This window comes from Protopterus annectens, chromosome 2.part1, assembly GCF_019279795.1.
Source record: "Protopterus annectens isolate FY-2018-M chromosome 2.part1, PAN1.0, whole genome shotgun sequence".
In the NCBI taxonomy this organism is placed as follows: Eukaryota; Metazoa; Chordata; order Ceratodontiformes; family Protopteridae; genus Protopterus; species Protopterus annectens.
In genome coordinates this window covers 1,454,632,462-1,454,657,062 of record NC_056729.1, presented here as the reverse complement: position 1 = coordinate 1,454,657,062, position 24,601 = coordinate 1,454,632,462, and the positions used below count along the sequence as shown (strand labels likewise).

Genomic DNA, 24,601 nt, shown 5'->3' with positions numbered 1-24,601 from the left:
TAAGGGAGCAGACGCCATTACATCACTTTTTCTTGCCGTGTCAGGAGCCCCCAAGTGGGAGCCAGGATATGGTGGAAGAACCCCACCAGTAGAAAGTAAATACCAAAAAAAATTCCTTGTAAGTAGAAAGAGAGAGAAAAAAAGGGGGATGGAGGGAAGGAAACCAGGACTGCAACAGTGAATACACTCGAACATCTACATTTATGCTGAGTGTACACAACTGTACTATGTTCTTCGTGTTTCACTGTTGCAGTCATTCCCAAAGCTGAAGAAAAGAGTGGAGGCAGTCAAGAAGACTAGGAGCTGGCTAGGATGCCCTGCAAGACTGCAATGGCAAAGCCTACTGTAAATTTGGAGAAGATAGGCAAGTGGTAATGCCTGAAGGTGTGAACAGATGTCCATGTTGCAGCCTCCAGGATTTCCCTGGTGGGGACTCCTCTGAGGAAAGCTGCAGAGATGGAGGCTGCTCTGGTAGAGTCCTGACCCCCTTAGGGGGGAGGTTTTCCCATATTGCTTGTAGCAGAAATTGATGCAGTGTGCTATCCATTTGGAAATGGTTTGTCTGGATATGGCTTTGCCCTCTGCTCCTGCAGCAAAGCTGACTAACAATTGATCAGTCTTTCTGAATGATTTAGTCTTGTTTATATAAAATCTTAGTTGTCTGCACATCTAGAGAGTGCAGTACCCTTTCCCCCTTGTTTTGCGGGTTAGGGAAAAAAGTGGGCAAATGAATGGATTGGTTGAGAGCCACACTGGACACCACTTTTGGCATGAAGGAGGGGTTAGTCCTTAGGGACACCCTGTCAGCATGGAAGATGATGAAGGGCTCCACAGCCATGAGTGCTTGTAGCTAGGATACTCTTTGGCTGAAGTGATGACCAGAAGCAAGGCTGTCTTCCAGGAGAGAAACATTAACTCTGCTAAAGCTGCTGGTTCAAAGGGGGGGGGGGCAGGGTGAGCTTTTCCAATACAAAGTTTAGGACCAAAGCTGGGGTAGGTACTCTTCTGGGTGGCCTCAAGTTGCAAGCCCCTCTCAGGAACTGTTTGATGAGACGGTGTGAGAAAAGTGGTTGCTCAGTGTTGAAATGAGCAGGGATAGCAGAGGCATGAATTTTAATGGAGGAAAAGGAGAGCCTACTGTGTAGCAGGTCAGCTAGGTAATCCAGGATGAGAGGTAGGGAGGGCTGTGCCATATCGGCTCCCTTATCCTGGATCCAGGTGCAGAACCTTTTCCATTTGTCAGCATAAGACTTTCTAGTTTTAGGGAGTCTGGCCTCATGTATAACATCTAGAACCTGTTTACTGAGATTGGTAGCTTGTTCAGTGGTCAGGGAAGAAGCCAGGCGGCCAAACTGAGGATCTGCAATTAGGGATGCATGAATTCTCCTTCCCTCTGTCAAGAGGGTTGGGATCTGAGGGAGATGTCATGGTGGCAGAGGGGACAGGCTGTGCAGCAGTGGGTACCAGTGTTGGCAAGGCCAGTCTGGAGCAATTAGAATTGTCCTTGTTTTTTTTCTCCCTTATCTTGACCAGTACCCCGGTAATGAGAGGTAGTGGGGAAAATGCATAGACCAACAGGTTGTCCCACTGGAAGGATAGGGTATCCACTTTCCAGGCCCTACAGTGAGGCTCCTGGTGCAGAACTTGCTGAGCTGATGGTTGGAGTGGGAAGCAAAGAGGTCGACCTTCGGGGTACCCCATTTCTGAGTTATTAGGGTGAAGGTTCTTTTGTCTAGCTGCCATTTGTGTGGGCCTAGAAGATTTCTGCTTAAGTTGTCTGCCATAGAGTTTAGAGAGCCTGGCAGGAATTGTGTCAACAGGTGTAGTTGCATGGCTGAGACTGCGTGCCAAAGGGTCATAGCAAGCCTGCATAGAGTGTAGGAGCGAGTCCCTCCCTGCTTGTTGATATACCACATCACAGTGGTGTTGCCTGCTTTGATCAGTAGAGCCCCAGGGGAGATAACAGGCCTGAAAGCTGTCAATGCATGTTGGACAGCTAAGATCTCTTTTTGGTTGATGTGCAGATGTATTTGATGTGGGCTCCATTGGCCCTGTATGCACCTGCCATCCAGGTGAGCATCCCAGGCATAGTCTGATGCGTCTGTGGCGAGGGTCTGGGCGGCGTGGGGTGGTGAGAAGGGTAGTCCCTTGTTGTGGTAGCATGCTGCTGCCCATCAAAGAAAATCTTTCCTTAGGCAAGGTATCATTGGTACAAGAGTTTCCAGGTCTTGAGTGTGTTGACACCAAAGGCTTTTTAGGTACCACTGAAGTTTCCTCATATGCAGTCTGGCATATGGAATGAGTAGAATGCAAGATGCCATAAACCCCAGAGCTTGCAGGATTTTCCTTGCGAATAACTGGGGTCTGGTGGCTAACTGAGATAAGTAGGCTGTCTGGTAAGTTTGATTTTCTGGTGTAAGGAATGCCATCTTGGATGCTGTGTCCAGGCTTGCTCCCATGAATATAATCTTTTGGGTGGGTACTAGTTTGGATTTCTTTTCATTGGTAGTGTACCCTAGGGAGGTCAGTAGGGCCTTTACAAATGCCAGGTGCTTGAGCAGCATTTCCTGTCTGCCTGAATTAGGCAGTCTAAGTATGGGTAAATTTGAATATTTCTTTGTCTGCAAAAAGCAATGGCGGGTGCCAGACATTTTGTAAAAACTCTGGGAGCGGTAGATAAGTTAAAGGGAAGCACAGAGAACTGAAAGTGCAGAGATCCTGCACTGAAACGTAGATATTTCCTGCGTGATTCCCTGACTGGGATGTGGAGGTAGGCCTCTTTTAGGTCTAGGGTGGCTATCCAAGCATTCTTGGAGAGCATAGGTAGCAGTTGCTAGAGGGTGAGCATTTTGAATTTTGGTATCACTAGGAAGGTGTTTAGAATGGATAGATCGAGGATGGGGCGCCAGGTGCCCTCTTTTCTGGGTAGCAGGAAAAGTCTGGAGTAGAAACCTTGGCCTATCTGTTCTGCATGAACGTGCTCTATTGCCCTCATAGAGAGCAGGGAAAAGACTTGCTTTTTCGCCTCTGCCCACTGGTTTGGAGGAATATCTGGGAACCCTTTTGGGGTTGGCAGAGTGTGGAAAGAAAATTTGTATCCCTGGGACACTATGTTGAGGGCCCAATAGTCATTGGTAATGGTGGCCCATGTGCTTGCGTGGGAGGAAAGCTTTCATCTTAGGCGCAAGTGCAGGTGGGCAGAGGGAGGGGGTGGAGGAGGAGAGCCATTGTGAGTTCTTACCATGAGGGAGTGGCTTTGCACTCCCTGGTTATGAAGTGGAGGAACTCCAATGTTTTGATCTCTGCATTCCCTCTGGCTGCTGTCTGGGGGGGTGGGTCTGCTTCCCCGGGGTCTGGGCTGAACTTACCTGGATGGGGCAGGAAAGGACCAGTGCTTGGAGAGGCAATGCCTGCTGAACCTGGGTGGCTGGACCTGTAGGAAATCCTTAACTGTCTGCATAGATTTAGCTTTTTCTTCCATCGTTTTTAAGACCTCCTCTGCCTTGGTGCCAAATAAGTTGTCTTTGTGCAAGGGTGCATCCAATAATTTAGATTTGACATGGTCTGAGCAAGTGCTGTACCTTAAGCCAAGCATACCTTCTAAGATCAAAACCGGTGACTGCTGCCCTGTAAGAAGCTTCTAGGGTGTCAAAACCACAGTGTAAGGTGTGCTTAGTTACCCGACTTGCAGAATGCATTAACTCCTGTAACTCCATTTTGTGCGCAAGCAGGAAAGGAAGATATTTTTGTTTGAGGAGTTCCATGGTATGTTGCTGAAATTTTAGCATATGGAACTGACAAGTTAGTGCTCTGATAGCAAGAGTAGCAGAGGTGTATACTTTTTTTTTTTACCCCATCTGTCTAGTGCTCGGGAATCCCTATCTGAGGGGGTGGGATTCTTAGCAGAAGTTGCTTAAATTCCTTTAGACCCTTGAGAAAAAACCTGAGGGTCAGCAGGAGGATTTTTGAAAAGAAATTTGTGAGAGTGAGGGACTCTAATACCTGTCAGGTTTTCTGGGTGCAGGAGGGAGGGTGTCAGGAGTCAAACTAGATTCCATGAAAACATCATCCACAACATCCAGGACAGGAGGAATGGCCAGGGGTCTGTGCTGTGGAAGATCTAAAAATTCTCTGAGTCTCTTTTTAGACTGAGGGTAGTCCTGACATTCCCACTGGAAATGCTCACTTAAAGTATGAAGGATTTCCTCAAAGGAAAAGTCCTCAGGTAAGGAGGCTGAAGGAATGGATTCCTCTGCATCAGAATCTTCATAAGCAGAGAGGGGTTGCATTTCTTCATATTCAGATACATCAGAGTCATCAGACTCCTTTTCAGATAAAACTACTGGGGACAGATCTCTTTTCCTTTTGGAAGGGGTAGCTTGGCTTCCCCTGATCAGCATTATAAGTTGTTCCGCCATTTTAAGCATTTGAGACTGAGGAAAGGAAGCAGGTGTCTGAGATTGGGTCGTCTGTTTCTTGGGTGTGGTTCATACCCTGGGCCTTAGAAACTCGGTAGTTTTCGAAAGAATGGTAGACGCGAAAGAAGTCATCAGACTGTGTCGAGAATCTGTAGTGCGAAGTACTTCCTTGGAAGCCAGTGCCTGCTCAGCGGCTCCAAACCCATCCAAGGGAGAGACAACCGCAGCATCCTTAGTCGAAGAAGAGTTTTGCGGCATACCAGACTCCGAAAGGGTCTCGGTAGCAGCCTGTGAATCCACAGAAGTGGGCATCAGGGGTTGCGAAAGCGCCTCACTGAGGACCGGAGAACTGACAACTAGCTTAATGGAAGCATCGTTGGTAGGTTTGGACTTGTGTGGTCTCTGTGTTTATCCTTTAGTTTTTTCGGAAGATGTGCTGTTGGATGGCTTACCAAATCCATATCGGAATTCGAGGACTGTAAGCGAAAATATCTAGCTGCAATAAGGGCCCAACGACATATAGTTCTGACGTTCAACAAAGCACAAAAGTGACAGCGAGGGATGTCTTGGTCTAGGAGTAAGCAAGTGACGCAGTAAGAATGAAAGCATCGGCATGGTATTTGCTTTCCACAGGCGAGATAACTATTAACTTTTTTTGACATTGGTTAGAGCAAGAAAAAAAGGATCCCCAGCAGGGTACTTAGCTTTGGAAGACTTCAGCTTTAATTTGGAAAATGAAACTCAGGTAGCAGCCGACCTGCACTCGTGTGAACTGCTTCTGCTTCAGGCTCCTCGACAAAAAAGACTGATGTAATGGAGTCAGCAGTCTTACTTTATACTACTGACGTCAGTCCTGAAGCAACAGCAACCGATGCAGAAATACTAAACCTCTGGTATTCGGGCTGGCCGAGGGCTACCCTGGCAGGTATAACCCAAATGTGAAGATTGCAACAGTGAAACCCGAAGAACATCCAGTGGTGTTCCACATGGATCAGTCCTGGGACCTCTACTGTTTGGAATCTATTTCTCCAAAGTACAAGCAAAAACTAAAGGTCTGTGGCTCTACAAAGTTTGCTGATGACTACAAAGTTTGCTGATGACTGCAAACTGGGAGTGGTCATAAAATCTCCAAATGATGTCAACATCCTACTACAGGGTCTTACACAAACAAATGGTTGGTGCCCAAGTCATGGCTTTAAACTCAATGCAAAAAAATGTATCACTCCTTTCAGTAAGGGCAATGTTCCTGCTAACTACCACATAAATAGCAACACCTTAAGTATGCACTTAGTGCTGAGAGACCTGAGCACACAGGTTGACAGCAACCTTACCTTTGACTACCATATCCCCACAGTGGTAAGACGGGCATTCTATATTGCTCATCTCGTAAGTATGGGCATATCATCCAGAAAAAAAAAGAAGTTAAAACCTCCCTACACACTTCCCTCATCAGGCCAATAATTGAGTAAAATGGCCCTTTTGTTATGTGCCTTTCCAAGCACCTGCAGCAAATGGAGAGACCACAAAGGTCCCCCAAAAGGAAAATTCCAGGTCTTCAGCATATGTCCTATGTGGATTATTTAAAATCACTGCCACTTTATACTGTTTCATAAAGACTACTCAGAGGCAACCTCTGCCTTGCATGCAAGGCAATCTATGACCCTGCTTTACTGGCAATGCTGCATATCCGTAAGTCAAATGACACAAAGGTTACTCGCTCTAAAGACCTTAACCTGATATGTGACATTAACAGAACCTACTAGAGGGAAAGATTTGTCCCCCAGTGGCTACCACACCTTTGAAACATAGTCCCACTTCATGCCAAACAGAACACCTCATTGGCCCTCTTCAAATGCAATCTGGGCGACTGGATTGGTGACAACAAATTCACCCTAGGGGCTCCACCTGTGTCCCTCTAGGACAGGGGCAATACTGCTGATCGTGGAAATAAGGGTAGAACTTGGCTAGGTTTGTAAGGCAGCCTAGGGCCATTAGCCTATGAACTTCCTATGATCCTATGAAGCTTTGAACGTTGGCTGGTTGTTATATCCTTTGCAGGACATAACCCATACAGCTTAGGCTGCTTACAACAGTGATCAATATGAAGAGCATTTACTAAAACACCAACATGTGAAGTGACTTGTCCAGGAATGGGCCTGACAGTAAAGTACACAGAAGAAAAACATTTTTTTTATTACAAAACAGGTCCAAATAGCATTCTGTAATTTTAAAATTACAGTTGAAAAGTACTGACCATCAGGGACAGGATTCTGTTTAATATATTCCCTTCGTACACCAATATTCTTCAAAAGGCACTGCCTAGCATGCGCTCTCCTCTCTTTCACGGGGTCTTTAGCACATAGGGCAAAGATTGCCATGTATTCCAGTGGAAGTTGTATCTTCACAAGTGCTTTATGCAGCTTCTGGGCAAAAATCTGTCTCACCTGGTAGCACTCATCCTGCAGGAGTAAAACAAGAGTATCAAAAAGGAAATCACAGAAGGCAACTTTAAAAGCATAACAAACCATTAAAAGACAATCTCCTCCACTGTTTTGTGTCTGCAAAAGAGAAAATTATTTCCAATTTTGTGTTACAGTATTTCTATACTGATTTGAAAGTTTCACATTAGTTTTAATGTCTTCAGTTGAGGACATCATAAAATATCAAGAACTAAATACAATGAAAATAAAACTCTGCAAATGCACAGGTAAAAATATATCATGTATATCAACTTCAGGCATAAGATGAAATACTGTAGGCAAAAAACAACAGTACAGCCGCAAGAGGGATTCATCCTATCAGCAAAAGTTGCTCATCCTTGTCCTCAAAACCTACTTTGTTGGGTTATGGACCACCCTGGAGGAGCAGTACTTTACTATAATTTCTGCAAGACAATACTCTGTACTGACCAGCTTGGAGAAGCTAGGCCCAAAGCTACCAATTAACTTAAAATAATGCAGCCTCACATAATGCTCACACATCCAGATTTCAAAACCAAACACAAAGCTTTGAATTCAGAAAGTCAACAGTCTAAATTACTGCATGAACTCCCACTCTTGCTTCAGTATGCAAAATAAACAACTAGGTCAGTCTCTGTGATGCCACCCAGGTAAAAGTGACAAACTGGAAAGTTGCATCTCACAGGATAGTACAGTTGTGTAAAATCTTACCATAAAAGTAGATGTCCTTCTCTTCACTGTTGCAGTATTATTAAAATGAAGGATCTCTTCCCAAGGGTGGCCCGATGTCTGGACAAAGTCTTTAGCTTGTTACGGACATGCCATAAGTCACACATATGTTCCCCGCATAAGGCATGGGGCATAAAGGTGACATCTGGACGTATCATCCTCAAACTAAGAGCCCCCCGGAGAAACCCAGCCCTAGAAATACCAGAGAGTATACACATCCAGAGGGACAAAAGACTAGAGGGAGAAGGACGAATACTGCAACAGTGAAGAGAATGACATCTACTGTTATGGTAAGATTTTACACAAATGTACTATGTCCTTCCATATCTATTCTTAACATGAGGGAGCGTGCAAAAGCTCAGGAAATAGAAAGGAAGGAGGAAGGGCCAACAGAGTCTTCAAGCAACCCATGAAGAAGAGCCCTTTCAAAGCCAGCTCTAGTCCTGGATATGACATCCAACTTGTAATGCTTGGTAAAGGTATGCATCGAAGAGCAGGTACTTCCCTAAAGGATAGAATTAGTACTAAAACCCTTGAAAAAAGCACCAGAAGAAGCCACAGCCCCTAGTAGAATGAGCCTTAACCACAGAAAGAAGCTCTCATTTATTCACTAATTATGGTACAGCTGGTCTTCTTCCCGATCAAGACCAAGGTACTCCTGATTCTTCTAGTCAGCTTCTGTCCTTTTTTCTGTCTCCTAAGCAATTTCCTTCAGAACAATGGGGTTTCGGTGGTGAAGTCCCTCTATGGGCTTTGCTGGAGAAGAATGAAAAGCAGAATCCCCTTCTGTTTGTGGGATAAACTTAATTTCCTCCTCCTTAGCCTGTTCTGTTTCAGAAAAAGTATATGATTCTCCAGGGAAAAATATTCTGAAGACAGGTGGATACAGCAGCATGAATATAATATATAAGTATTAAACCATGTGGACTCTAGTTTTACTAATTTTCCTTTCTGCCACAATTTTGTTAGGATTTAACTTTTTTGCTGGTATGACTGCATCTTTAGTAATGTAGGTCTTGGCTGCTTTCTCATAGCCAGGTTGAGAGTATAAATCTGATGTGCCCTTTCAATTAACTAATCCTGCTGTGGAACATAAGTCCACTTACTTATTTGTATTTTAATACAATAAATACAGTCTGTTCTTTTCACTTTCTCTGGTACAGCAATAAATCTCAGATTCTCTCGGCAAGCTCAGTATTTTGACCTTTTTTTTTAAACAGTTTTTTTCTTGGTAAGCCTCATACTCAGCCAACTTTTTCTTTCATTTAAACCTCCAATTTTTGCAGTTTTATCAGTTCACCAGAATAGCTAAAGTTTCTTCTAATTTCCCACTTTTATTTGAGTTGATATATTCCTTCCATGTTTCGTTTATTTTAAACTCCTCTGAGTGCATCCAATTTATTTTTTCCCTCCAAAATTACCAAAAGTCATTACCTGTACCAAAGCTGAAACTTGACCTGTATTTTGCTGAACAGTTGTAGGATTCTTCCCAGCCAGACATTTCAATTCTCCTTTTCCTGTTTTCTCTCAGGTTCTCAAAATGTCTTTCTTGTACATTCAGCAAGTGTAATTACTAGCTAGTGACTGAATTTTATCCAAACTGGCAATTGTAGTGACTCTTTTTACCTCTGATTCTGTTTTACAATGGGAGAGCTAAACCATTAACCTGTTGATCAGTGTGCAGCTATCTTTGAAGTCCCTCTAAATGTGTACAATCTTTGTGCTTTTTTGTAGATTTTTTCACTGGGCCTCCATTGTAAAGGGGTATTTCTGCCCAGCCTCAGATGTTTCAGTAAGCAAAAGCAATAAATAAATAAACATAAACAAACACTTCCATTCATAATAGGATACCAGCTAACACTAATACAAGTATGATTCATAAGAGTCCCAGCAAAACACATTTCTTTACTACTGCTTCTAAACAAAACTGAAATAGTTTTATTCTATTTATATTACAAGTATGTAACATACCCCTGCTTATGGAGTTCACATTCCACAAGAACTAACAGTGTTTACTGAATTTGAGCAAATGACTATTACTTCATTAGAACTGTTCTATGCACTCTGTTAACCCATGTAGTTTAACTATTTGCTAATCTCTTTTTATTATACTTAAAATGGGGTACAACCCTAGCTGAACAACATCATCATCAAAACAAATATAAATAATGAGTTCAGAAAATCACATAAGACTGACAAGGAAAAAGAAAAAATGGCTTAACACAGTACATGGCCATTAATTATGATAATGCCTGAAAATGCATTCCGATTACGTGCTAAATATCTCACTATCCAGCTGCGCCTTCTGTGAACATGAATACATTTTTTGACCTCCCAGTACTGTTATATCACTCATATAATGAGTGCTCATCAGCAGTACTTGCAATGACTTGCTAAAGATAAGAAAGAAGGCTTAAGATTTTTTTTCCAAAATAACAGTGACTTTCAATCAAATGTTGAAGAGGAGACACAATACTGCCAAAAGTCATAAAAAGAAATGAGAATCCAGATTTTGGGTACAGCATATTATTTGGTTTTCATATCATTCAAATGCAGATGGCAGGACACATGAAAAAGTACAGTTATGTACACTTACCATAAATGTAGATGTTCGAGTGTATTCACTGTTGCAGTCATCATATTTGGGATATCCCTGCCAGGGTAGCCCTCGGCCGGCCCGAATACCAGAGGATTAGTATTTCTGCGTCAGTTGCTATCGCTTCAGGACTGACGTCAGGTCGTCAGTAGTATAAAGTAAGACAGCAGATGCCATTACATCAGTTTTCCTTGCCCTGTCAGGAGCCCCCAAGTGGGAGCCAGTTTCTGGTGGAAGAACTCAACCAGTAGAAAGTAAATACGAAAAAGTCCCTTGTAAGGAGAGAGAATAAAGAAGAGGGGGATGGAGGGAGGGAAGTGTACACAACTGTACTATGCTCTTCGTGTTTCACTGTTGCAGTCACCACATTTAGGTTGATTCCCAAAGCTGAGGAAAAGGGTGGAGGCAGTCAAGGAAACTATGGGCTGGCTAGGATACCCTGCAAGACTGCAGGGGCAAACCCTGCCCTGGATTTGGAGAAGACAGGCAGGTGGTAATGTTTGGTGAAAGTGTGAACAGAGGTCCAGGTGGCAGCCTCCAGGATGTCCCTGGTGGGGACCCCTCTGAGAAAAGCTGCAGAGGTAGAGGTTGCCCTGGTGGAATGTGTCCTGACCCCGTTTTGGGGCAGCTTCCCGTGCTGTTTATAGCAGAAATTAATGCAGTGTGCTATCCATTTGGAGACTGTTTGTTTGGATGTGGTCTTGCCCTCTGGCCCTGCTGCGAAGCTGACTAGCAATTGGTCAGTTTTTCTAAAAGATTTAGTCTTATCCAGATAATCTGAGCTGTCTGTGCACTTCTAGAGAGTGCAGAATCCCTTCACCCTTGTTTTGTGGGTTAGGGAAAAAGGTGGGCAAATGAATGGACTGGTTGAGAGCCACACTGGACACCAGTTTAGACATGAAGGATGGGTTAGTCCTGAGGGAGACATGTCAGCATGGAAAATGATGAAGGGCTCTACAGCCATGAGTGCTTGTAGCTCTGAAACTCTTCTAGCTGAAGTGATGGCCAGAAGCAAGGCTGTTTTCCAAGAGAGGAATTTTAACTCTGCTGAAGCTGCAGGTTCAAAGGGGGGTAGGGTGAGCTTTTCCAACACAAAGTAAAGGTCCCAAGCTGGGGTAGGAGGGTCTTCTGGGTGGCCTTAAATTGTTAGCCCCTCTTAGGAACTGTTTGATGAGAGGGTGTGAGAAGAGAGGTGACTCTGTGCTGTAATGAGCAGAGATGGCAGAGGCATGAATTTTAATGGAAGAGAAGGACAGACCTCTGTGCAGTAGATCTGCTAGGTAATCCAGGATGAGAGGTAGGGAGGGCTGTGCTGTTTCAGCTCCCTTAGCCTGGATCAGGTGCAAAACCTTTTCCACTTGTCAGCATAGGTTTTTCTAGTGCTGGGGCATCTGGCCTCACGTATAACATCTAGGACTTGTTTGCTTAGGCTGGTAGCTTGAGGAGAAGCCAGGTTGAGGGTCTGCAATTGGGGATATATGAGTTCTCTAGTCTTCTGGGTCAAGAGTGTTGGGATCTGACGTAGATGCAATGGTGGCAGGGGTGACAGGCTGTGCAGCAGTGGGTACCAGTGCTGGTGTGGCCAGTCTGGGGCAATAAGCAATCATACCGGACTCCAAAAGGGTCTCGGTAGCGGCCTGCGAATCCACAGAAGCAGGCATCAGGGGCTGCGAAAGCGCCTCACTGAGGATCGTAGAACTGACGACTAGCTTAGCAGAAACGTCATTGGAAGGTTTAGACCTGTGCGGTCTGTTTCTGTCTTTATCTTTACGTTTTTTTTCAGAAGATCTGCTGTCAGATGGCCCGACAACATATAGTTCTGGCAATGAATAAAGTGCAAAAGCGACAGTGGGGGGGACATCATGGTCTGGGACTAAGCAAGTGACGCAGTAAGAATGAAAGTCTTGGTGTGGTACTTGCTTTCCACAGGTGGGACAATTGTTAACCTTTTCTGACATCGATTAGTGCAAGAAAAAAGGATCCCCAATGGGGTACTTAGCTTTAGAAGACATCAGCTTAAATTCGGAAGATGAAACTCAGGTAGCAGCCTACCGGCACTCGTGCGAACTGCTTCTGCTTCAGGCTCCATGGCAAGAAAGACGGATGTAATGGCATCGGCTGCCTTACTTTATACTACTGACAACCTGACATCAGTCCTGAAGCAACAGCAACCGTCACAGAAATACTAAGCCTCTGGTATTTGGGCCAGCCGAGGGCTATCCTGGCAAGGATAACCCAAATGTGATGACTGCAACAGTGAAACACAAAGAACATCTGATATCTTAACTTATATCAAAAACTGCTACTAAATATAGAAAGTGGCGACATTATGCAGAAACCAAATGCATAATATGAAGAAAAGGACAAATACCAGGACAGAAGAGCCAAAGCCAATTAACTGTCTTTGTAGTAATGTGACATTAGAACAGTGCTCTAAAACACATCTGACATAAGAAGACATCTAAATCTGTGCACCTCAAAATATTAGGGAATACATTAAAAAGTGCAAAACTGAGCAAATTAGATTAGTACACAATAATAGATCAGATATAAAATAACTATAAAAAGACTATGGACAAAAAAGCTTTTATCTTGCTGCACAGTAACCCGTTCAGTACTAGATAAATACCATATAAAACTACAAATGTATAAATTGCATAAATGACTTACATTGATAACTAATGCACACAGCTGGAATTGTTCTGAAGTGATGATTTCATGGTAACACGGTTCTTGAGCAAGTTTCATTATGGCACACCCTGCAGCCAGCCTCAGACGAGAAGTATCAGATTTGCTGTTAACCATAAAAACACAACTGTCAGAAAAAAATCTGAACAATTTAATGGCATTTATGACTGCACAGTGTTGAAGTTCATTTATATACTGCAGAAACAAATGGAATTTTTTGTAATTGGGTATATTATATATGACATGCACACTACCAACAGACATGGTTTTCTATTAGTAACCGTGACAAAAAGTGGCACTGCCAGCCATGCCAGGAGAAACAGGGCAATGGATTTGTAACATATGCCAGCACAACTAGCTAGAATTTTGTAATTACATGTAATTTGTATATCAAACTGATCTATACAGATGCTTGTGTTGAAAATGTATTTGTAAGGTTTGCTTGTATTAAAATGCATCAACAGTGTACCCTGCTGGAAGGAAAAAAATGTACATGCATTACTGTAACTGAATTAAATGTATGCAATGTAACAGCATATACTGGAAGTGAAGAGATTAATCTTAATCCACCTATCTCTACAAAGTATTATTGATATTAAATTACTTTATGGGTTAAGCTACAAAGATGTTATCCCACTGTTTTGAATGGAGCCAGAGACACAATGTCTGGGCTAGAGAATAGCTGAAAACTCCTGTAGGAAGACTGAAATGGTTTTATGACTTCAAGCAGCTGCACCATATCTGAGCAAAGTTCTATCTGTGTGTATTGTAGCATGTAGGTGCTAAACCCTAGTAGCTTCTAGTGATGGTGATAGTGTAGGAAACAGGGAGTCAGATGACCAGGTGTATGTGATGTCATTCTGTACAGAAATACTGTTTTAATATTAGGGAAGACTGAAGTCTCAGCAGCATTCTGTGCTCTGTCTTGGATCTGACAACAAGGACCACTCACCCATCCTGCCTTGCTCTATTTAGTATGTAGGAACAGTAATTATATTAGTCAACCAGGAAGAGATAGTGAGACTAGCTAAAACTGTTTTTCTATGACAGTGTGAAATTTTTCATCTGTTATTTTTTAATACTTCTTGTGGCTGAAACTCTGGTGTTTACTGTAAATATAGATTTAGTATTTTTTGTTCTTTTATTACTTATTATTAAATATATTTAAACTTCTGATTGTGGCTGGTCCTTTTTAGAAAATATTTAATCTCTGACAGTATTTGCACATATTTATTTGGTGATAATTGTGGCCACTCCTGAAAGCTTTGCTGTTTGGTCAACATTACCATTTGCATTAATAGTAATTTCACTCAGTATAACAGAGTACCCTTGTAAGAGCCTTAAAAACAATGGGATTCTATTATTAAATTCTCAACTTCTCTGTCTTTTTTCTCCCAATTTACTGTTCCTGCTATGACTAAACAACAATCCAATAGAACAGTACTTTACTGTACTGTGGTGGCTTCACTTTCCAAAACAACTTTTATCCTGCCCTGGGAAAGCTTGCTGCAGTCTCCATTTCACTAATGTCATCAAGGCCAATGAAAACAGGTAGTTTTCTGGCCAGTTCCCTCCCCAAACAGACATCACCACGACCGTCCTAAAAACCCACCCATGTCACAGCTCCCCTGGTCCTTCCCCTACCCATACAAAAAGTAAAAGCTAGAACAAAGAAACAGTACATGAGTCAAGTCTCCTGCTGTGAGCTGTCAATCACAGCAGGTAACAGCCCAAATTACCTTGCACTTTGACAGTTACAGAAGTTAGGTGTGAAGAAGACAGTAAATGAGTCAAAGTAGTACAATTCAGGATTCACAAAAGACTCTAATTTAACTATTCCAAAAAAGCAGCAGTAAAAAGCACTTTGAAAGTCTCTTCTGTGGCATTTGCACTGTTTATGTTTTAAGTAGTCACTGTACAGAGTGAAATGTTACTTAAAACTGACTGAAAGGCAGCAGTGTATGCATGTAAAATCAGTGCAGTGACAGGAACTTTAGGAACAAAGAGACCTGCTATGTGTAATCTTTTACAGACAAGCACTGCATTGTGGGACACCTAGAGGCAGACTAAACAATCAGAATTACTTCAAGATGCCAGACCCCATGTGGTCAGACTCAGAAAATACATATAAAATATTTAAAAAGCTGTAAATAGTCCCAGAGTGGTGTTAAAATGCAAGAAACACCAAACCATGATGAAATAAACATGTTTTTGAGACTGTGGGTGTGGTTCTCCTTTAAAGTAGCTGGCAGTGATAACTTCCTTATAGTCGGGGCAGAAGGGGGCACAGCAGGTGAATCTGTGCCAGCCTTTCCAAGGTGTGTGCGTGTTTGTGTGCATGCGCAAATCAAATCTCAAGTGTGTGTGTGTGTGTCAGTTGTTTGAAGCAAGGACACAAAGCCAGCTAAGGACTCAACTCTGGGCTGTACCAGTGGGGAGTCTTATTGGGTTCTGGACAGACAGAGAGGAATCAGCTTCTGGACTGAGTGTGGCCCCTGGGTGCACTTAAGGGAAGTTATGCTTGATACAGAGAGGTCTGCATCTGGAAATGCTGCGTGCATCAATTTCTGTTCCAAGTGCACGTCCCTCTCCAGTGTCAGTGGTGAGGATTCAAGCTCCTTGACTATTGGCCCAGCACAGGGACGTCACAGTAACATTTGGTACATTAAAACATGGCTGAAATAATGACAAGATGACCTAATGTGCTGCCAGCTTCAACAGCATGTATTTGCTAGACCACAACAGGAGATCAAACTATGTGACTCAGATTAAACACATCAGGCTGCAATGATAATTTCTTAGAGAGACGCACTATATTACATCATCTTCTTAAAGACACCTTTTAACAATTAAAATAAATATACTTTCTGATACGTGCATTCTTCATCACATCAGTCCACACCACTGCAGTATTATTATTTATTAATTAATTTATTTATTTATTGCATTTGTTTACCAGGAAAGTCCACTGGGCCTAGGTGAGCCCATTTTCAATGGAGGCCTGGGGAGAAAAGCTCCAAATAAAAGCCAAATATTACAGAAATACAAATATCAAAAATACAAATATCAAAAATGTAGCACTATTTACAGTTTTTTAGCAATTCCATTGCAGTTTTATGGTAGTCCATCGATGATATTAACATGTGCTTTTGGTCATATAGATGCCATAGACATTACCTGTTGTGAGGCAGAAAAAACAGTAACATTGTATACAATTATTTACATGCATTTAAATCTGTGTAGGCAGTGTAGTAACAGTCATAGGTATGGTTGCAGACCTGCTAAGAGTGCATACCTGTAGCCCCAGAGAGTGGGAGTAGTGAGGAGTTATTTTTGGCATGGGCATAATCAGCAGGTAGAGAGGTGTTGTCTGAGGGAGAGCAGGGTATGAGATGGAGGTTACTGAGGTTGGGTGGTTATTCCAAAGTTTGGAGGTAGTGAAGGAGTAAAGCATTTTGCCAACTGGAAGTTGAGGTTTATTGACTCTAAGCAGAATTTTGTTTTCAGATCTAAGGTGTCTGTTTGGATGGTACAGAGTTAATATAGAGGAGAGAGCTGGACAAGCTGTTGGGTTACATACTATTTTATGTACAGTAATTAAGTGGAGGTAGTTGAGATAGAGTGGAAGTTCAAGCCAGTTTAGTTGTTGCAGTGAGGAACAGTGATGTGATGAGGATCTAGCATTTGTTGCAAATCTTTAACATTTGTTTACTGGAAAAGTCTGTCTGGGACAGAGCTCATTTGCAGTGGAGGCCCGGGAAGAAACACTCCAGACATGTTTTTGGAATGTGGGAGGAAACCGGAGCACCCAGAAGAAACGCACATGAATGCAGGTTGGACATGCAGACTCCGCACAGAAGGCACCCCAGCTGAGACTCGAACTACAGAACCTCTTGCTGTGAGGAGACAACGCAGCACTGTGCCGCCCAAAATGACAAAAACAATGAATTGCATTATCGACACTTCTCACTCTTTTTACTTTGATTCAATGTTTCTTGCATAACACACCTTCTAAGTTCAGTTTAAAAAAACACATTTCAGTACTTTTCAGTTCGCACAGCAGTCACAGCATCTTATTAGCTTTTTCTTTTTTTTTTTTTGGAATATTTGAGAGAGGCCATGTTGCGTACTATTATTACTGATGTACTAAGAACACTATCAGCAATATCTCCTTTGGCCAGGCCATAATGATGTTACAGATGCTCTTCTACTTCCAGAAATGCCTCTGTAGATACCTTCTGTGTTTTCTCCCACTACATATGTTACAGCCCTTTAGTTTCTCAATGTACCTGCACCCCACACTCCCCTGAGTCTCAACTGAAAAGGGGAATCTACCTAGCTAAACTGTTGCAGTTAAAATTAAATAAAATGAATACACAAACATGAAAGTATGTACTTAATATAATGATACATATGTGGTGGTGTATTCCATCCATATCTCTATGTATGGGTCTTGGATCTGACACCAGATCCATCTTCAATCAATTCAAAGCATAGGATACTGTGTTCAGGCTCCTCCCCTATCCATAATTCCTCTGTATCACAGGAGCTAATTCAGATCAAGTTTGCCTGTCCTAAAAACAATCTGATCACTGTCTTAACCAATGGGGGGGGGGGGGGAGAAAACAGGAATATATAGTGGCTAAACTTCAAGATTCAAGGCAAACTCAGTCAGATCTGTTATGAGTGACATATACTGATGACAAAATATCATCAGAATAAAAACAGTAAGATAAGGGAGATGGAGGGAGAGTAGCAGAGGAATGGATGGAATATAACAGTACAGATAGTACAGTTGTGTAAAATCTTACCATAAGAGTAGATGTCCTTCTCTTCACTGCTGCAGTATTTATAATAGAAGGGATCTCCTAGCAAGGATAGCCCAAAGTCTAGCTAGCATACCAAAGCCCTTAGTACTTACAGGTACCGTATGTCACACATACATTACCCATGCAAGGCACAGGGCATAAAGATGATGTACAGATGCACACACTGAGAATTGAAAAAGCCCCAAGGAGGAACAGAATGTCCCAAGGGCCAAGGAAAGGCATGTGCATCCAGAAACAGAAAACATAAAAGAGCCCTTCAGCCAGGAGGACAACAGCAAGCTACAGCAGAGGTGGCAGGAGAGAGGGAGCGAACACGGCAACAGTGAAGATAAGAACATCTACTGTTAAGGTAAGATTTTACACAACTATACTATGTCCTTATATATCACTGTTGCAGTGTTCCTTACATAAGGGAGGGTACAAACGCTCAAGAGGAAACCTGGAAAGAGGATGGTACTGAAGATCCCTCTAGAAACCCATGCAGGATAGCCCTCACAAAGCTAGCTCTAGCCCTGGAAATAACATCCAACTTATAATGCTTAGTGGAGGTATGAACAGAAAACCAAGCAGCAGCATGAAGGATGGATGCGATATCCATCCCTCTGAAAACAAGCACCAGAGGAAGCAACAGCTGTGGTAGAGTGAGCATTTACTGATGAGGAAAGACACTTACCATGAAAGGAATAACAAAGAAAAGGATTTAGAAATCCAACAAGAGATGGTTTGCTTAGAAACAGCAAGCCTCAAAGACCTGGGATGAAAGGAAGCAAAAAGCTACTCAGATTTGAAAGTAACCTTTGCTTTATCAAAATAATATCTGAGCTGTATATGCAAACCCAAGGTGTGAAGTAACTTCTCATCGGCAAACCATGGGAAGGAAAAAAGGAAGGCAAATGAACAGACTGATTAAGGGACAACTGTTGGGAGGGTGGTTTAATGGCTAAGGTGTTTGCTTTACAAACACAACGTGCAGGGTTTGAGTCTCACAAGGGATAATTGGCTAAGCTTAAAATGGCTCGCAAGGGCAGTTAGCTTAGTACTAAACTATGAAACTATGAAACTCACTGACCACCTTGAGCATAAAAAAGGGCTAGCAGGAAGAGGCGCCATGTCTCTATGGAAAACTAAGAAAGGAGGAACAGCCATGAGAGCCTGAAGTTCAGACTCTCTCTCTGCTGAAGTAAAAGACAAAAGAAAGACAGTCTTCCAAGTACAATACTGTAAGGAAACTAAAGCAGCAGGCTGAAAAGAAGCTTAAGTTATGTAGAATAGGCTTCCTGTGAGGCCTGATATGAAGGACACCTTTAAGAAATTGTTTTACCTCACAGCTGGAGGCCAGAGGAAGAGTCAAAGGCAAAGTAGAAACTGCTGAAAAGTGAACTTTAAGTGAAGAATATGCCAAACCAACATGAAGGAGTTCACACAAATAACAGAGAACCATAGGAACCTCAATAGATAGGGGAATCTGATGGTGAGAGAAGCACCAGACAGAAAATCTCCTCCATTTGGACAAATATGACTTTCTGGTAGTGGTCTTCCTGGCCTCCTCCAGGAACCAAAAAAAGTGTTCAGAAAAGGGGTGCCTAAAAGGGATCAAAACTCTATCACCCACAGTGTCAGCTGAAGCGTGGACAATTAAGGATAGATAAGAGACCCCTTTGTCTTGTGAGAGAAGGTCCACGGTGGGGTAACTTGTGGTTATTGCTCCTGGCCAAGTGAGAAAGAATGGGGAACCAATGCTGTCTGGGCCAAAAGAGAGTCACTAGTAAGAATTGGGGAGATTCCAGGCTTATTCTGTGCAAGATTCGTGGTAACAGAGGAAGGGGAAGGAAGTTGTACAGAAACATCCCCTTCCAAGGAAAAGAGAGGGCATCCACTTTCCAAGCCAGAAGACTTAGAACTCTGGAACATAATAGAAGAAGCTGTCTGTTCAGAGGGGAGGCAAAAAGATCTACTGAGGAATACCTCACCAAAGGGCAACGTCCAAGAAAACATCTTTGTGAAGCATCCATTCGTGAGCCTGTATGCCGGACCTGCTGAAAGAGTCTGCCACTAGTGCTCAAAAGGAATGTAAACAGCCTGAAGAGTCACTTGAGACTGGAAAGCTAGATACCAGACCTGAACAGCTAGTCTGCAAAGAAGGTAAGACCTTGTACCCCCTTGCTTGTTGACATACCAAATCACTGCGGTATTGTTTGTCAAAAGTTTGATGGGCCTGGGATGAAAGTCGGGGAAAAAAAGAAAAAGGTTGAAGAGCTAGAAGCACAACCCTCAGCTCATTTATATGGATGTGGTCTGACTTCTGATGAAGAGGCCACAGACCCTGAGCCTTGAGAGAGCTGAAGGAAGCTCCCCATTCCCTGTATGATATATCTGTAAAGAGCTCTTGAGTTGGGGCTTCAGCCTGGAAAGGAGGTCCTGGGTTTAGAGAAAGTTGATGAATCAATCACAGAAGCTTAAGCTTGAGATAAGAAAGGGACTGGGAAGTCCAGAGGGTGGCAATATTGGAGCCAACATTGATTTGAGGTACCATTGTAGATTTCGCATATGGAACCTGGCCAGAGGGAGCAGAGAAATGGTGGAAGCCATGAACCTAAGGACCCTGAAAAAAGTTCTTGGCCATGACTGAAGTCAGAGACAGAAGAAACTGAACAAGGGTGATAAGAGACAAGGCCTTGGGGGCAGGAAGAGATGCCAGCATAGCGATCCTACAATCAAGGAAAAAATGATCTTGAGGAGGAGTCAGAGCAGATTTCTGAAAGTTTATGGAGAATCCCTGACTCTGACATGGGGAAACAGTAAACAGGAGATCCAGAAGAAGCTTAAAAGAGCAGATCATCCAGATATGGAAAGATCTAAACCAATCTCATCCTGCAAAAGGCAATGATAGGAGTGAGGCACTTGGTGAATACCCTTGGGACAGTAGAGAGGCCAATGTGCAAGGCAGAGAACTGAAAATGCAAGAGAGAAACGTAAACATTTCCTGAAAAGGGGATGGAAGGGAATACGAAAGTAGGTGTCCTTGAGATCAAGAGAGACCAGAAAGACTTGGGGAAGTAGAATGGGAAACGAGGTCTGAAGAGACAACATCCAAAAGGAAGGAATCTCAACAAAGTTGTTGAGCTGGGAAAGGTCCAGAATTTGTCTCCAAGTGCCCTCCTTTCTGGGACTCTGGATCAAAAGAGAATGAAGCACTTCTAAGAAAAGAGGAACTCATTCCTGTGGAGGTGGAGGGATGTGCAAAAATGGAGGAAGGTATTTCCAAACCATGAAATACCTGTGACAGACAATGGACAGAACTCAGAGAGTCTATTGTGATCCTTAACCCAATTTGGAAGAGACACAGAAAGACAGAGGGATAAGGGGACCCAACCGAGGGAAAGGAAAAGCAAACTGTCAAATGGAACTCGGCTTATCCTGAAAAGAAACTTTCAGGGGAGTAGGGCTTTGAGTAGACTTAGCAGGAGGCACACATCTAGAATACGTTTTTATTTTTGAGTGGAAGACAAGACTACCAGTGAACAAAAGTAGATTTGGAGGGGTAATTCCTGTAAAAAAATTTGTAACAGGAGAAACAAAAAATATGTTTCAACTCCTGCAAGGCTTTGCCTTTACCATGGAGAAACTTAAAATGCTCAGCAGCAAGACTTTTATTATCCAAAGGAGCAGCCAATAATTTGATATTAATGTTATCAAGCAAAGCCTGAAAACCAAGCCAGGAGTAATGCCTCATAAGAGAAACAAATACAGTCGCCCTGGAAGAAGCATAAAGTACAGTTGTGTACACTTACCATAAACGTAGATGTTCGAGTGTATTCACTGTTGCAGTCATCACATTTGGGTTATCTGCCTGCAGGTAGCCCTCAGCCGGCCTGAATACCAGAGTCTTCAGATTTCTGCATCGGATGCTGTCTCTTCTTCCATGACGTCAGGTTGTCAGGGGTATAAAAACATACAGCTGACACCATTACATCAGTTCTTCTTGCCCCAGATGTCAGGTGCTCCCACAATAGGAAGCAATTATATGGTATGGTACAACCCCATCAAAAAGCAAATACACCAGAAAAAAATAAATATACCAAACAAGAAGGAAAAGTAGAGCCAAGAGAAGTCAGGGGGGCTGGAGGGAGGGTAACCAGGACTGCAACAGTGGATACACTCTAACATCTACATTTATGGTAAGTGTACACAACTGTACTATGTTCTTCGTGTTTCACTGTTGCAGTCATCACATTTGGGTCGATTCCCAAAGCTAAAGAAGGGAGGAGGAAGTTAAAGAGCATTAGGGCCAGCTATTAAGCCCTGCAAGACTGCAGAGGCAAATCCAGCTCTAGATTTAGAAAAGATAGGCATATAGTAATGTTTGGTGAAGGTATGTACAGAGCTCCAGGTAGCAGCTTCTAGGGTGTCCCTGGTAATGACTCCTCTGAGAAAGGCTGCAGAGGTAGATGCAGCCATGGTGGAATGTGATCTTATCCCCTGTGAGGTAGGTTTTCCATGGTGCTTGCAGCAGAAATGAATGCAATGGGCTATCCATTTGGAAATGGTTTGCTTTGAAATGACCTTCCCCTCTGCCCCTGCAGCAAAGCCAACTAGCAGCTGTTCAGATTTTTTGAGAGGTTTAGTCCTGTCCAAATAAAATCTAAGTTGTCTGTGCATGTCCGGAGAGTGCAGTATTTGTTCCCCTTTATTTTGTGGATTAGGGAAAAAAGTAGGCAAATAAATGGACTGATTTAGGGCCACACTAGACACCACCCTTGGGCATAAAGGAAGGATTAGTCCTGGGGGAAACCCTGTTCGCATGGAAGATAATGAAGGGTTCCCACTGCCATGAGGGCCTGTAATTCAGACACTCTTCTTGCTGAAGTGATGGCTGGAAGGAAGGCCGTTTTCCAAGAAAGGAATTTCAACTCTGCTGTTGCAGCTGGCTCAAAGGAGGGAAGAGTGAGCTTTTCCAACACAAAGTTAAGGTCCCAGGCTGGAGTGGGAGCTCTCCTGGGGGGGGGGGGGGGGGTCTGAAATTTGTGGCCCCTCTAAGGAATTCTTTTAGCAAGGTGTGAGAGAAGAGGGGTGGGCTCAGTATTTTAATGTGCTGAAATGGCAGAGGCATGAATTTTAATTGACGAGAAGGATAGGCCCTTGTGGAGCATTTCTGTTAAGTACTGTAGAATATGAGGTAAGCTGGGCACTGTTGTGCACATCCTCTGAGCCTGGCTCCAGGAACAGTATCTTTTCCACTTTCCAGCATAGGATTTTCTAGTACTAGGCCTCCTTGCCTCCAGAATGACATCCAGCACCAGCTTACTGAGGGATGCTAGAGGAGAGCTCAAGGAATTAGCCAGGCTGCAAGGTTCAGGGTTTGAAGCTGAGGGTGCAGAATCTGGCCCACCTGCTGGGACAGCAGGGAAGGGGTCTGAGGCAGGAGCCATGGTTGCAGCAGTGTCATACTGCTCAAGAGGTGGTACCAGTGCTGGCGTGGTCAGTCTGGTGCAATCAATATTGTCCTTGGTTTGTCCTGTTTGATTTTTAGTAGAACCTTTGGGAGGAGAGGCAGAGGGGGAAAAGGCATAAACCGAGAGGCTTTCCCAGGTAAAGGACAGGGCATCCACTTTCCAAGCTTGACTGTGGGGAGTTCTTGTGCAGAATTTGTTCACTTGATAGTTCTGAGAAGAGGCAAACAGGTCTACCTCGGAGTCCCCCATTTGTTCCTCAAGAGATTGAATATTTTGGGTTCCAGTTTCTATTCGTGTGGGTCCATGAGATTTCTGCTTAATTCGTCTGTCAGTGAGTTTACTTTGCCTGGCAGGAAGTGAGCTTGTAGGTGTACTTGGTAGGTCAAGGCTGTGTTCCACAGAGCCATGGCTAGTCTGCAGAGAGGGTACGAATGGGTCCCCCCCCCCCTGCTTGTTTATGAACCACATAACTGTGGTGTTGTCTGTCTTTACCAAAAGTTGTCCTGGAAGAATACAGTCTTTGAAGGCTGTCAGAGCATTCTATACAGCTAACATTTCTGTTTGATTGATATGCAGGTGCATCTGTCTCGAGTTCCATTTGATCTGAATGCACTGCTCTGCCATGTGAGCCTCCCATGCATAGTCTTACGGTTCTGTTGTTAGGGTTTGGGCAGCAAGAGGTAGAGTGAATGGGATTCCCTTGTTGTGGTAGCAGGACTCCGCCCACCAAAGGAACTCTGTCTTCATACAAGGAAAGATAGAAATCATTGTTTCCAGGTCCTGAGAATGTTGGCACCATAGGTTTTTTTTAGATACCATTGGAGTTTCCTCATATGCAGTCTTGCGTATGGAGTTAGTAGAATGCAAAAGGCCATGAACCCCAAGGCTTGCAGTATTTTCCTTGCAGACAGCTGGAGTTTTGTGGCCAATAGTTTGAAGTAGGTTGTCAAATAAACTTGTTTCTCCAGAGTGAGGAATGCCATCTGGGAAGATGTGTTCAATTTTGCTCCCAGGAATACAATCTGTTGGCAGGATACTAGGTGAGATTTCTTTTCGTTGATGGTGTACCCCAGTGAGGTTAGAAGTTTATTTACGAATGCCAAGTGTTGTAATAACAAGTCCTGGTTCTGTCTGAATCAATCGGCCAAGTATGGTTACATCTGAATACTTCCCTGCCTGCAAAATGCAATGGCTGGAGCTAGACACTTTAATATCCTGGGCGCAGTAGATAAGCCAAAGGGAAGTGCAGAGAACTGATAGTGCATGGAGCCTGCCCTGAAACGTAGGTACTTCCTGCAAGATTCCCTTATTGGGATGTGCAGGCAAGCTTCCTTCAAGTGTAAGGTTGCCAGCCAGGCATCCTTGGCTAGCATAGGAAGAAGCTGTTGAAGAGTTAGCATTCTGAATTTTGGAACTACCAGAAAGGTGT

The 24,601-nt window shown here is 43.3% G+C and overlaps 1 protein-coding gene across 3 annotated transcripts in view; it reads right to left on the bottom strand.

The window, feature by feature from the left end:
• Positions 1–24,601, bottom strand: part of PDS5A (PDS5 cohesin associated factor A) — a 4,482,835-nt gene that overhangs the window by 1,483,774 nt on the left and 2,974,460 nt on the right. For all 3 annotated transcript variants that reach the window (XM_044062931.1, XM_044062930.1, XM_044062932.1), the window contains exons 24-25: positions 12,873–12,996; positions 6,673–6,877 (exon numbers count right to left, since the gene is read on the bottom strand). In XM_044062931.1, coding sequence (XP_043918866.1) covers positions 6,673–6,877; positions 12,873–12,996 — 329 coding nt within the window. The remainder of the gene's footprint in view (positions 1–6,672; positions 6,878–12,872; positions 12,997–24,601) is intronic.